We start from the raw sequence: 13,749 nt of genomic DNA on the forward strand, positions 1-13,749 counted from the left end.
GCATGATTTGAATGATCATTGAGCTAACATCATAAATTGGTAAATTATAATTTTGTATATTATAGTATAACCGTAATAACTTTTCTATTCACGAAAAAAAGTGTAGATATCCCACAAACATATGTGAGGCTTTTGTCCCTGTTGGTCAAGGAGGAGTTGAATTTGCCAAAGACTATTGTTACAGTATGGATTCTTCAAGAGGGTCCACCTACACCCCAGGGGGTAGTATGGAGACTTGAAGGCGGGATGTGCTGTCCTCCCTCCTCCTTGTAAGACTGAGCAACTTGTTGTGTCTTGATTGGAAAAGTTGGTTGAAAAGAAAAGAACGCTCTAAAACTACCCACGGATTCAACCTTTAATACAATCTGAGGAGCCACGGTTCTGAACCGATGCTCAGAAACAACTAAACGATAACTATTTCGTCACTCCAGAACATTTGGAAAACTTTCGAAGATTCTCAAATGGGATCTAACATCTGGGAAAATTTGTGGCATATTTTCCTTCGATGAAATTGTGAACCGCTACTATGGATTGCGTAGTTTGCAGCCTCTCACATGCGTCAGTCCCGGGATATCTGCGCATTGTGTTTCTCTGTTTGATGCAGTTGAGAGCGCTTGCCCAGTTAGGTAAGTCGAATAAACAGAACGTTTTTTAAAAAAAGTACAGTAAGACGTGAATGCCTCGACTATTGCCCTTAATAAAACAAGGAAGATATCACAATTTAGTTTAGCGCACAATTGTTGACTGATGAGAGCTTTGCAGTTTTATTATTTTTTATGATCCAGGGAATATAACAAAGTGTATTGTCAGTGTTCTTTCACTCCTCCAGATACTTTTTAATAACAAAAATGCACAGATAAGACTTGAGAGGATCAGAACATTTTCCCAAACTTTTCCATTGTCAGACAGCTGCATCAGATTTAAGGCAGTGTGGTAGGGCGGTATGGACCATATGGTAAGAAAGCAGCAGTTTATTGGACACATCCGTAGACAATATAGTAGGGCTGAAAATCATTATAGCCTTACATACAGTTACAGTCTGGATTGCTTTTGGGGGAGGTGGAACAAATGTCTCCCTTGGTACCTAAACCAGCCTTTTGTTGTTCTACTTATAAATTAAATACTGTTAAACAAGCATAGTATAGTATGGCATAGCTCTGTATAGGTCTATGGCAAGTGTTGTGCTTTGACACCTTACTTAATGATGCACTGGACTCTCTCTATTATTATAAGTGATCTAGAAATACAACCATCTGGAGAACTTGGCACTTGTGTTGTTTAGGTCTCTTTCTCAACACCTTACAGTAGGCCTATAATGTAAGTTGTATATAATGCATAATACTGTAGGCCTAAGTGTTTTAGAAATGCAAGCTGCTGGAGAACTTGGCACTGTGGCCAGTTGCTGAGGAGGACACAATTAGAGGTTGTGTGGCTGTGTCATTTGGTGTCTAGTTCTAAAGCCGTGCATACCTGTCACTCACCACCAGCCAACAAGTAGATAAGTAGATATGCATAAGGAGTTTTGTCGTGGGCAGCTTTACAGGATTGTAACCATGTTACCAGTAATACAACCTTAAAACAATGTCAATATAGAGTTGTAAATATAGCCTATGTGGGAGAGTACAGAACAGACAGCACATACAGTACATGTAATGAATTTCATTTTAAACATAGACAATTGTAGACTTGGAGTTGGACGTTTTCTCCCCAACACTGTAAGCCCCAAGGCATTTTGTACTCAAAAACGTCTAGTAAATTGAACCCAAAGTAAATTAAAAAATCATTATTGTTTAAATTGTTTGTGCAGGTACTGATATTTTTTTAAGAAGTTATGACAACAAATGTACTTTTTTCCCTAGCATGGGCTATTACAGAGGTAGAGTTTTGTGAATTGTATTTAATATCTGTGTTTTTGCATGGACATTAAGTGATTGATGAAACAATCGTATGCCACACATGCTATTTAGTTAGATTTTCTTTTGCACCCGTTACTGAAATGGTTGTTTCAGTTTAAATGGCTTAGGTAGTCTCCTCACACTGTTCCTAACCCTGGCAGTCATAACGAATGCAGTTTGTGGGTGAATAAATATTTTAACTGTTGGACATCTTAACTCTGGCTGGATTCCAATAGGAATTACACATCACTTTGCAAGCCAGCATAATGTGACTTGCAGGTAGGGTTGCAAAACTCTGGTAAATTTCAGAGGTTTTCCAGAACTTTGGGTTGGGAGATTCCTGGAAATCCGTCATCCAGGATGTTTTGAAAATCTGGGAATTTTGGGAAAGTTACTGGAATTTTGCAACCCTACTTGCAGGCCTGATGTGAACTATAAACCATGAGTTTCAGGCCACTGTATTAGGGTAAAGAATAAGGCCATATGAGATTTATACTGAGTAGAGTTTAATTATAATGATAACATTTGCCTAGGAACTCACTTGGTGAAGGCCACAGGACTGAAAATTAATTAATTCAGCAGCTATGTCTCTGTCACTAACAAATACAGTCATGGGTGGTAACTCTACAATTCACTCAAAAAGGCAAGGCACACTGTGAAATTATACTAGAGAAGTGGCTTTGTGGGGGCATTACTCAAAATGTTCAAGCTGATAAAAAAATATATATAAAAAATTGGCCAATCAGCATTGAGCTGACCTCAACTGTGGATTGTCCTGCTGCAGCAAAATGCCCCCAAGGGAGGCCAGTTTGGATTTGGTTTCACACTCATTTGGACTTGTGGTTTTGACTTAATTCTCTGTACAGGCCAATTATTATAACGGAAGTTCTGATCTAACCATAAATTAACGTATTGTGCCACTGGCCTGAGACGACTGAAGTTCAATACAGTGTGGCAAAAAAGTATTTAGTCAGCCACCAATTGTGTAAGTTCTCCCACTTAAAAAGATGAGAGAGGCCTGTAATTTTCATCATAGGTACACTTCAATGACAGACAAAATGAGAAAAAAAATCCAGAAAATTACATTGTAGGATTTTTGTATTAATTTATTTGCAAATTATTGTGGAAAATAAGTATTTGGTCACCTACAAACAAGCAGGATTTCTGGCTCTCACAGACCTGTAACTTCTTCTTTAAGAGGCTCCTCTGTCCTCCACTCGTTACCTGTATTAATGGCACCTGTTTGAACTTGTTATCAGTATAAAAGACACCTGTCCACAACCTCAAACAGTCACACTCCAAACTCCACTGTGGCCAAGACCAAAGAGCTGTCAAAGGACACCAGAAACCTGCACCAGGCTTGGAAGACTGAATCTGCAATAGGTACGCAGCTTGGTTTGAAGAAATCAACTGTGGGACCAATTATTAGGAAATGGAAGACATACAAGACCACTGATAATCTCCCTCGATCTGGGGCTCCACACAAGATCTCACCCCGTGGGGTCAAAATGATCACAAGAACAGTGAGCAAAAATCCCAGAACCACACGGGGGGACCTAGTGAATGACCTGCAGAGAACTGGGACCAAACAAACAAAGCCTACCATCAGTAACACACTACGCCGCAAGGGACTCTAATCCTGCAGTGCCAGACGTGTCCCTCTGCTTAAGCCAGTACATGTCCAGGCCCGTCTGAAGTTTGCTAGAGAGCATTTGGATGATCCAGAAGAAGATTGGGAGAATGTCATATGGTCAGATGAAACCAAAATAGAACATTTTGGTAAAAACTCAACTCGTCGTGTTTGGAGGACAAAGAATGCTGAGTTGCATCCAAAGAACACCATACCTACCGTGAAGCATGGGGGTGGAAACATCATGCTTTGGGGCTGTTTTTCTGCAAAGGTACCAGGACGACTGATCCGTGTAAAGGAAAGAATGAATGGGACCATGTATCGTGAGATTTTGAGTGAAAACCTCCTTCCATCAGCAAGGGCATTGGAGATGAAATGTGGCTGGGTCTTTCAGCATGACAATGATCCCAAACACACCTCCCGGGCAACGAAGGAGTGGCTTCGTAAGAAGCATTTCAAGGTCCTGGAGTGGCCTAGCCAGTCTCTAGATCTCAACCCAATAGAAAATCTTTGGAGGGAGTTGAAAGTCTGTGTTGCCCAGCAACCGCCCCAAAACATCACTGCTCTAGAGGAGATCTGCGTGGAGGAATGGGCCAAAATACCAGCAACAGTGTGTGAAAACCTTGTGAAGACTTACAGAAAACGTTTGACCTCTGTCATTGCCAACAAAGGGTATATAACAAAGTATTGAGATAAACTTTTGTTATTGACCAAATACTTATTTTCCACCATAATTTGCAAATAAATAAATAAAAAATCCTACAATGTGATTTTCTGGATTTTTTTTTCTCGTTTTGTCTGTCATAGTTAAAAAGTGTACCTATGATGAAAGTTACAGGCCTCTCTCATCTTTTTAAGTGGGAGAACTTGCACAATTGGTGGCTGACTAAATACTTTTTTGCCCCACTGTATATTAAAGGGATACTTTGGGATTTTGGCAATGAGGCCCTTTATATACTTCCTCAGAGTTAGATGAACTTGTAAATACCATTAAATTGTCTCTGTGTCAAGTATGAAGGAAATTAGATATAGTTTCGCAAGCCAAAGCTAACTAGCATGAGTGCAATGACTGGAAGTCTGTGTATCTGCTAGCAGATACCATAGACTTCCAGTAAATATGCTAACGCTAGTTAGCAATTGCACTACCGCAAGTCAGCAACTTCCTTCAAACGGCCTGTACGCAGAGACATAAGAAATGGTATCCACGAGTTCATCTTACTCTGGGGAAGTTCATAAAGGGCCTCATTGCCAAAATTCTGAAGTATCCTTTTAAGTGCAACGGGTTTACTCAAAGGTTTTGAGTAATTGGGTTATACAGTGCAGGAGACTAGTAGTTATACCATTAGTGAAAGTAAGCACTAGTTCCTTGGTGTTTCTCCTCTCCCACATCCAATTTGCTCCTTCAGCAGAGTTGTCACAACAAATAAATCAAAGAATGGGCCCTGACCCTTCAGTTCACCACAGCACGGCGTGTGTGTTGGTGAGTGCGCACATGTGTGCGTGTGCCTGTATGTGTGTGTGCATTTGTGCATGTGTGTGTGTAGCCAGAGAGTTAAACCACTAAACAACTGCCCTGAGAATGGACTCTGATGGCCATCTCTTCATGAGACAACAAAGCATTCTTTCACTAGCAGCACCATGGTTGGGGTCATAGGTCAGATCATGATGGGGAGCCTGTTGTTGTGTGTCACCCACTCTGTGTCTAAAATGGCACCCTATTCTCTATATAATGCACTTGTCTGTAGGGCTCTGGTCAAAAGTATTGTACTATGTAGCGAAAAGGGTGCCATTTTAGATGAAGTCTTAGCTCTTGTGTTATGGCTTTTCAACCTCTGCCATATTGTAGATTCAGAGCTATTTATCTAATAGAACTCAAAGGGTATTCTTTAATGGAAGCTTCTCTATTGTCAAACATGTAAAGTGTGGTGTACCGCAGGGCAGCTCTGTAGGCCCTCTTTTCTATTTTTGTCAATGACCTGCCACTGGTATTAAACAAAGCATGTGTATCCATGTATGATGATGATTCAACCATATATGCATCAGCAACCACAGCTAATGAAGTCACGGAAACCCTTAACAAAGAGTTGCAGTCTGTTTTGGAATGGGTGGCCAGTAATAAACTGGTCCTGAACATCTCTAAAACTAAGAGCATTGTATTTGGTACAAATCATTCCTTAAGTTCTAGACCTCAGCTTAATCTGGTAATGAATATTGTGGCTTTTGAACAAGTTGAGGAGACCAAATTAGTTGGCATTATCTTAGCTTGTAAAGTGTCATGGTCAAAACATATAGATTTAATGGTTACAAAGATGGGGAGAGGTCTGTCCGTAATAAAGAGGTGCTCCGATTTTTTGACACCACACTCCAAAAAGCAAGTTCTGCAGCCTCTAGTTTTGTCTAATCTTGATTATTGTCCAGTCATGTGGTCCAGTGCTTCAAGGAAAGACCTAGTTAAGCTGCAACTGGCACAGAAGAGAGAGGCACGTTTTTCTCTTCATTGTGATCAGAGGGCTGATATAAATACTATGCATGCCAGTCTCTCTTAGCTAAGAGTTGAGAAGAGACTGACTGCATTACTTCATTTCATAAGAAACGTTAATGTGTTGGAAATCCCAAACTTTTTGCACAGTCAACTTACACACAGCTCTGACACATACACTTACCCTACCAGACATGCCACTAGGTCTTTTCCCAGTCCCCAAACAAATTCAAGTACAGTATTATATAGAGCCCTTATTGCATGGAACTTCCTTCCATCTCATATTGCTCAAATAAACAGGAAACCTGGTTTAAAAAACAGATAAAGCAACACCTCATGGGCACAACGCCTCTCCCATATTCGACCTAGATAGTTTGTGTGTATGTATTGATATGTAGGCTGCAGTACATGTGCCTTTAAAAAAGATATATGTGGTTCTATCCTTGAGCTGTCTATTGATGTTCTGTATTATGTCATGTTTCATGTTTTGTGTGGACCCCAGGAAGAGTAGCTGCTACTTTTGCAATATCTAATGGGGATCCTAATAAAATACCAAATACCAAATTCCATCCAACCAAGTTACTCCATACAGCAGGGGTGTCTAAACTCATTTTGCCACATTCCGTCTTCAACAAGGTCCGGAGGGCCGCACTGAAAATGTGTATTTATATTTCTTTGCCGTCCAAATGTGTTGTATTTACAAATCCTCTATCTCTCTGCATACACACACCTTGTCTAGAAGCTTTACACCTCGTCTGTGTCTGTGTCTGGGAACTAATTCTCTCCAAGCACTAAGGTCAAAGGTTTTCCAAACAGCCATGTTTTCCAGAGGAGAGGAAAGGAGAGGCTGTTGCTGTTGGGTAAACGTAGTCAAATTGGCCTTTAACAGAGTTTACAGCGCGGTAGGGCGTCTGCTAAATGACTTAAATGTAAATGTAAATGTAACCTCATAAATAGTCTCTAGGGAACTCTCACCCCAGGACAAACCTTCATCATTAGCCCAGGGGGCAGACTGTTGCCGCATCCAACTGATGCGAAATATGTAACGTCATTTGGGGGTACTGTAAGAAATGTGCTTACATGCCATGTTTTGTGATTGATCATTCAACATAAATGTCATACTATGGTCACCTAGGTAGGATTTCCAAAGTATGCTCTTCATTAGGTAGAAACGCAGTAAGGCCTTCCTATTCCTCTGTCATAGCTCTGACTGAAGTCCTAGTCGTTTTGACCCATTTTCAATTTACAGACAGGGAAGTGTGATATTGGTGCAGGTTCTTTTGACACTTGAATGGACATAGGATGTGAGAGGTCTGACTTTAAAGTCATTTTCTCTCCATTTTTAGCCTTCAGCTGAGAGCTATGTTCAGAACCTGTCATGGATCGCTGGCTTTATTGTCTAACCCTCCAGGGGTGAGTTTAGAAAGGAGGGGAATTAGGTAAATGAATGAGTGTTATTTTTACCTGTTTGAATATACCCTCCTCATCTCTCCCTCTAAACGTTACAGTAAATTAACTCTAGTTCAACCCTTTAAGGAACTGACTGAAGTTATAGAGCCACTGGGATGACATATTTTGCTACCTTTTTTTGGTACCATGCCCTGCTCACTCCCTCCCTCCCTCCAACCCTCCCTACCTTCCTCACTCCCTCCCTACAACCCTCCCTTCCTCCATCCCTCCCTCCCTTCCTCCCTCCACAGTCCAGGTTGACATCACAGTAACTACCCAGAAAGACTCCTATATTCCAAATACGTTCATCTTAAAAAATTAAAAAATAAAAATGTATCCTGTGAATGTAACGTCTTTTCTTACTAACTTTGTCCTTCTACCTCCCCCAGCTCCAGAGTGCTACCCGGGAGGTTACCGCATGTTGAGAAACCCGTATCGCAGCGTGGACTTTGACTCCAGTGACCTGCAGAACACTGCTATACAGGACCTGATCTGTGATCACTCCCTCTCCCCAGGATGGTACCGCTTCAGCATTAACAACAAGCCTGCAGAGATGCCCACCAGCTGTGTGGAAGTAAGCTAAAGCTGCTAAACCATGCCGTCTTGCCCCTAGTGTGTAAAGTGGTTCCACCAGGCTCCATTTTAGGGCCTCTTTTATTTACCATTCACATAAATGATACAGGCAAAACTATGATTAACTCTTCACAGTGCAAGGGATTTTCATTAATTACGTTGTCCACTACAGGAGTTAATGTACTTAATCAAGTGGTTTTCTTGATGGAACATGTTGTGCATCCAATATTTAAAGCGTGGTGTATTATGAGAATTATAAAGATTATTCTTTATAAACATCCCAACTGTAGTTACCAATGCAAGGCATGAATTACACGGTTCATTCCAATGTAAATGAGTTCATACAACTGATCTCATTCAATACAGCTGTGTTTGGTTTTTGCTTTTTGCAGTTTTTTTTTTACAGTGAAAAGTTGAGTGTAAACTGTATAATGAGTAGCTACAGAACAGGTGGAAGCTTTTTCACAAAGCATCTCAAAGTAGGAATGCTGATCTAGGATCAGGTCCCCCCTCATACCCATTACAATTTAAAAGGCCAAACTGATCCTCGATCAGCACTTACTCTGAGATGCTTTGTAAATACGGGTCATTGTCTTCTCTCCAGATGAACAGATGTGGCACCCAGGCGCCTGTGTGGCTGTCTCTCACTGATAGCTCATTGCCCCGCCCAGGGGAGGTCCGCCAGCTCTCGGCCTGTGCCACCTGGCAGTTCTTCCACGGGAGCACCAAGGACTGCTGCCTCTTCCGCATCCCCATCTCAGTACGCAACTGTGGAGAGTTTCTCCTGTACTACCTGCAGCCCACCCAGGGGTGTATGGGATATTGTGCCAAAGGTGAATTAGAATGACAGAATCACTGTCAGTTTGGTGTGAATGGATGTATGGGTGACTGCTTCGCTGGAATTTGGAATTTGTTATTAGCCTTAAGATATGTCTGCTGCTCTATTTGTTCACTCTGGTCTAAAGCCTTTAAGTACATAGTGGAACTGACAAAATAAAAACAATTAAATGTATTTTTCTTGTTTTTAGTCATATCAGAATTTGGACCTAAATTATGTGCCCCGGGTGAGGTGGAAGTCAATGGGCAATGCAAAGGTAAACAACCACAACAAGCTCAAATAAATATGATTCACATTTATTCTTCATTTAATCATGTCTGGGTGGTCCTTGATATCAGCTTCTTGTTCATCCCTCAGCAAGTCTCCCTGCATTATCCTACAAGCCTGTGATCATCCCAGAGCTGGTGGGCAGCAGTGTCCACCTGCGATGCACCTTCAGTGGGGTGAAGACCTCGGGACTCCCCTTGGGCTATCTGGTGGTCTGGGCCCGACACCTGGCATCCAATATGAAGGTGGAGATCAGGAAAGATTCTATCATGGAGACCTTCTCATTGGTGGAGATGGACGGAGTCCACTTCAGACTGGGGGAGACGGTAATAATGCCTACCAGACGTGTGTATGTGGATGTGTGTGTGTTACGTGCGTGTGTGTGTGTGTGAGCTTACATGCATGCGTTTGTGTGATGGGGGTTGACCATCTTTGGTGGCTTAACCAATGGATGGATCCTGTTGACCTCTTGACCTTTATAACTGGGGTTCAACATGTAGAAAAAAAGAATAGAAGAAGGTGTGTCAGATTGTCAGGGAAGAGAAAGGAGGTCAGGAAGGGTAGAGGAATACATCAGACTCAGATTAGGGTTGGTCTTTCTTACTTTTAATTGTTGCGAGGACTCTTTCACATGATTCCCATCAAATGCTTTCTTTGTAATTGGTATGTGGCATTGAGGCTCTTCTTCTAACACAGATATTAGATATCTTCAACCTGTCCCTGTCACAGGCTGTAGTCACCACTTGCTTCAAGGAGAACAGCATAGTCCCAGTGCCCAAGAAAGTCATTTGGCATGTCATCTTGGTTATCGCCCTGTCACACTCACCCCTGTAATCGTAAAGTGCTTCGAAAGGCTGGTCATGGCCCATGTCAAGGCCAGCATGCCAGGCACACTGGACCCACTCCAATTTGCCTACCGCTCCAACAGATCCACGGAAGATGCCATTTCCATCGCTATTCATGTAAGGCATCTGGACTAGAGGAACACCTAGTATGTAAGAATGCTGTTCAGTGACTACAGTTCAGCATTCACCACTATTGTTCCCTCCAAGTTAATCACCAAGCTCAGAGCCCTTGGTCTGGACACTACCCTCTGCAATTGGGTCCTGGACTTCCTGAAAGGCAGACCACAGGCTGTGAGGATTGGCAACAACACCTCCACCACACTGACTCTAACACTGGGGCCCCCCAAGGGTGTGTCCTCAGCCCTCTGCTGCACTCCCTGTTCACCCCTGACGCCATGGCTTTGCATGATCCCAATTCCATCATTAAGTTTGCTGATGACACCACGCTTGTAGGCCTGAAAAGCAACAACGACGAGTCAGCCTCTAGATAGGAGGTAAGTGACCTGGCATTGTGGTGCCAGGAAAACAACCTCTCCCTCAACGGCAGCAAAACCTCAACGGCAGCAAAAAAGGAGTTGATTGTTTACTTTAGGAAGCAGAGGGAACATGCCCTATCCACATCAACGGGACTGCAGTAGAGAGTCAGCATTTTTAAGTTCCTCCGTGTCCACACCACAGATGAATTCACATGGACCAACAACATCACCACTGTTGTCAAGAGGGTGCAACAGCGCCTCTACTTCCTACGGCGGCTTAAGAAATTTGGCCCGTGCAGGAGTGTTGTGACGCACAGGAGGAAGACATTGAATAGGACCACCGCAAGCACACACCTTTGCCTCACACTAGTGTCAACTCCAAAGGGTTCAGACTCCTGACCTCCAACTGTTATCCTACACACACATCACAACTGCTGCTACCAATAGTTATTGACTATTGTTAATACTGCACTATTTAAACAGTTGCCCCCAAATCCACCCCTCCCCAATACACGTGTAAATATTGGACTATAAATTGTGCCTTCCTGTATTATACTTATGCTTAAATGTTTATTCCATTTACTTTATGTTCGTATTCTTATATTTTCTTATTTCTTATTGTTGTTGCATTGTCAAAAAGGAACCTGCAAGTAAGAATTTCATTGGACAGTGTAATACCATGTGTATCCTGTATACGACTAATACAACTTGAAACTTCAGATAGCAATTACTGTATTAGCCATTGGAAGCCATGTGTGGATGGATACAACGTGCGATGCTAGTTGTGTGTATCCATGACAAGCTGTGCAGTACAAAGCAGGCCTGGCCTCACTCATCAGGCTCTGTTCCACACATGCTGATGTCACAGCTGGGCTAGATCAGGGGTGACTACTTTACTGAGGATGGAGTTAAACACACAACGGCTCCAGCCCTAGCACATTGCTCATGTAGCCTACAAGCCACATGGCTCAGTGAAATGTTTGGATGAATTACACATGCAAGCCAACACAAATTAGAAAGACCATTTTTATGGCCTCATGCTTTTTTGAAGGGAAAATATTGGTGTTTCATTTGTGTCATAGATAGCTTTGTCACTGACTTGCCAGGTGAACACTTGATAGTAGCTACTTGTGTCATTCTTAACGTAGGATTATTTTTTACAGTTCTCCTGCAGTGTTTCCACGTTACTGGGTAACGCCAGCCGGACACAATCTCTGGCCAAAGAGAGTGAGAGCTTCTACGCTGGAATTAAGGTAAACCATCATGACTGATGCAATTTACTAAAACCCTCATCGTTCTGAATGTGTTTGAAGCTGGGATGGTTGTTGGTTGACCTCTAAGTTGTGTATAATCCATTGTTGAGCATTAAACTCCTCCTGAACTGCATCGCGTGCTGTAAAATAAATGAACATTGAGCCCAGTCTGTCCAGGAATCTGTGTCTGTACTCTCGCTCCCTCTCTCTCTCTTTGCCTACAGTTTGTTCCAGATGTGCTGCACATTGCGGAGGACGGAAAAGAGCATGCTGTAACCATCCACAGTACAGTGCCTATCCCTTGTTACGGGACAGAGAATGGCCGACCATGTGGAGTCACTCTCACTCTGAGTGTCCGTGACTCAGGTGAGAATTAGAATAGCCTAATTTCCATGACCATGCTCTGTGTTTGTTTTTCTTTCTTTCTTTTATTTAACCTTTATTTCACTAGGCAATTCAGGTAAGAACAAGTTCTTATTTACAATGACAGCCTAGCCTGGCCAAATCCTAACCCGGACGACGCTGGGCCACTTGTGCTCTGCCCTATGGGACTCCCAATCACGGCCTGTTGTCATATAGCCTGGAATCAAACCAGGGTCTGTAGTGACGTCTCTAGCACTGAGATGCAGTGCCTTTCGAACACTCGGGAGCCCCACTGTGTGAGCCAGTGCTTACTGTAGTAGTGCCAGAGGGGTTTAAAACCAAAAGACTCAACATGTGATTAATTCCTGTTTGTTTACACCCATCCAATCCTTTCTCAGATCTAGGGGCTAGGGGTTGATTTCATATTCAGGCTATCTGTCTTGCAGCTCTGTGGGGGTATTTACTAACCAGACACTGTTATGTGTCCTGTTGCCCTCCCAGACAGCCTGGATCCCAGTGTGGAGGCCCCCAACATGGCCCTGTCTACCTGCCAGGTGGAGCTGCAGCCTACTGCAGCCTGCAGCCGGAGACAGGGGTGTGCCTGGGCCAGCCTCACTCTCACCGCCGTCACAGACTTCACCCGCGACGGCAACCGCCCCAGCCTACTCAGCGCCACGCCACGCTCTGACGCACCGCGCCTCTGGAGGGGATACAGCCCCACACCTCTCAAGGTCTGACCGGGAGACCCATAGAAATATAATTAGAACACATTACAACACTACAATGGAATTAGAACTTTGGAATATTCTAATTCTCTTTTTGTTTCGCAAACCCTGCCTCCGGATGGGCTATAGCCCACTCCACTCAAGGTCCGAGAGAGAGAGATAATGTAGCTGTAAGCCTCAGAACAGCTGCTTATAACACTAACAGAACTGCAGTAAATGTCTGCATGACATAGCACCACAGTGTTTACATGGTTAAAGAGAAGACTGTTATGAACCAACGACAAATCACTCACACTGCTTTTCTACGTGGGCTTCCACTCTTTCCTTTAAACTAAGTCTTAGCATTACTCATGTAGCAAAACCCGTTGTGTCCTCCTAAACCTCTCGACTTCCCCTTTGTTTTGTCATCATTCAGTCATGCAGTCAGGCTAGCCACATCTGTGTTTAGTGTTTAAGCCAGTGAGACATGAAAGCATTTCGGCCTGTTTTTCAGACACTGACGCACACGCACATGAAAGCCCTGTGCTGTTGCAGACACTTTAATCAGCACGACCAGAGTGGGTCACGCTAAGCTTTGTTCCTCATACCTCTGCAGGTCACAGTTCAAGATGTTCCCACTGCAAGCTGCTACTCTCTGACTGATCCACACATCATTACGTTGGATGGCAGGTAGGTAACTGGGGCATTGGTGGTTAGCATGCTGTGTCCTCTGTTGCTCAGTTGGTAGAGCATGTCGCTTGTTAGATTCCCAGGACCACCCATTATGTAAATCACATTAGATTTACGATTTATGTCACTTTGGATAAAAGCATCTGCTAAATGGCATGTATTATTATTATATATTTGTGTGTTACATACAGACTTGGAGACTTCACACCCCCCTCCCCCAACAGACCTTCTTGTACACTGAAATACAGTGTGTTTCAAAATTGTTCTCATTTACTATGCATTTTGCC

General features: G+C 43.0%; 1 protein-coding gene across 3 annotated transcripts in view; it reads left to right on the plus strand.

Annotated features, from left to right (window-relative positions):
• Positions 1 to 214: 214 nt before the first annotated feature.
• si:ch211-246m6.5 (von Willebrand factor D and EGF domain-containing protein) overlaps positions 215 to 13,749 on the plus strand; it is a 49,071-nt gene continuing 35,536 nt past the window's right edge. The window contains exons 1-9 of one of the 3 annotated variants that reach the window (XM_052488525.1): positions 215 to 626; positions 7,843 to 8,027; positions 8,631 to 8,859; positions 9,055 to 9,120; positions 9,222 to 9,457; positions 11,616 to 11,705; positions 11,930 to 12,071; positions 12,570 to 12,799; positions 13,389 to 13,462. In XM_052488525.1, the coding sequence (XP_052344485.1) occupies positions 527 to 626; positions 7,843 to 8,027; positions 8,631 to 8,859; positions 9,055 to 9,120; positions 9,222 to 9,457; positions 11,616 to 11,705; positions 11,930 to 12,071; positions 12,570 to 12,799; positions 13,389 to 13,462 (1,352 nt within the window). In that variant the 5' untranslated portion in view covers positions 215 to 526. The remainder of the gene's footprint in view (positions 627 to 7,842; positions 8,028 to 8,630; positions 8,860 to 9,054; positions 9,121 to 9,221; positions 9,458 to 11,615; positions 11,706 to 11,929; positions 12,072 to 12,569; positions 12,800 to 13,388; positions 13,463 to 13,749) is intronic. The other 2 variants (XM_052488523.1, XM_052488524.1) reach the window with 2 other exon arrangements.

This window comes from Oncorhynchus keta, chromosome 30 (assembly GCF_023373465.1).
Source record: "Oncorhynchus keta strain PuntledgeMale-10-30-2019 chromosome 30, Oket_V2, whole genome shotgun sequence".
Taxonomy (NCBI): Eukaryota; Metazoa; Chordata; class Actinopteri; order Salmoniformes; family Salmonidae; genus Oncorhynchus; species Oncorhynchus keta.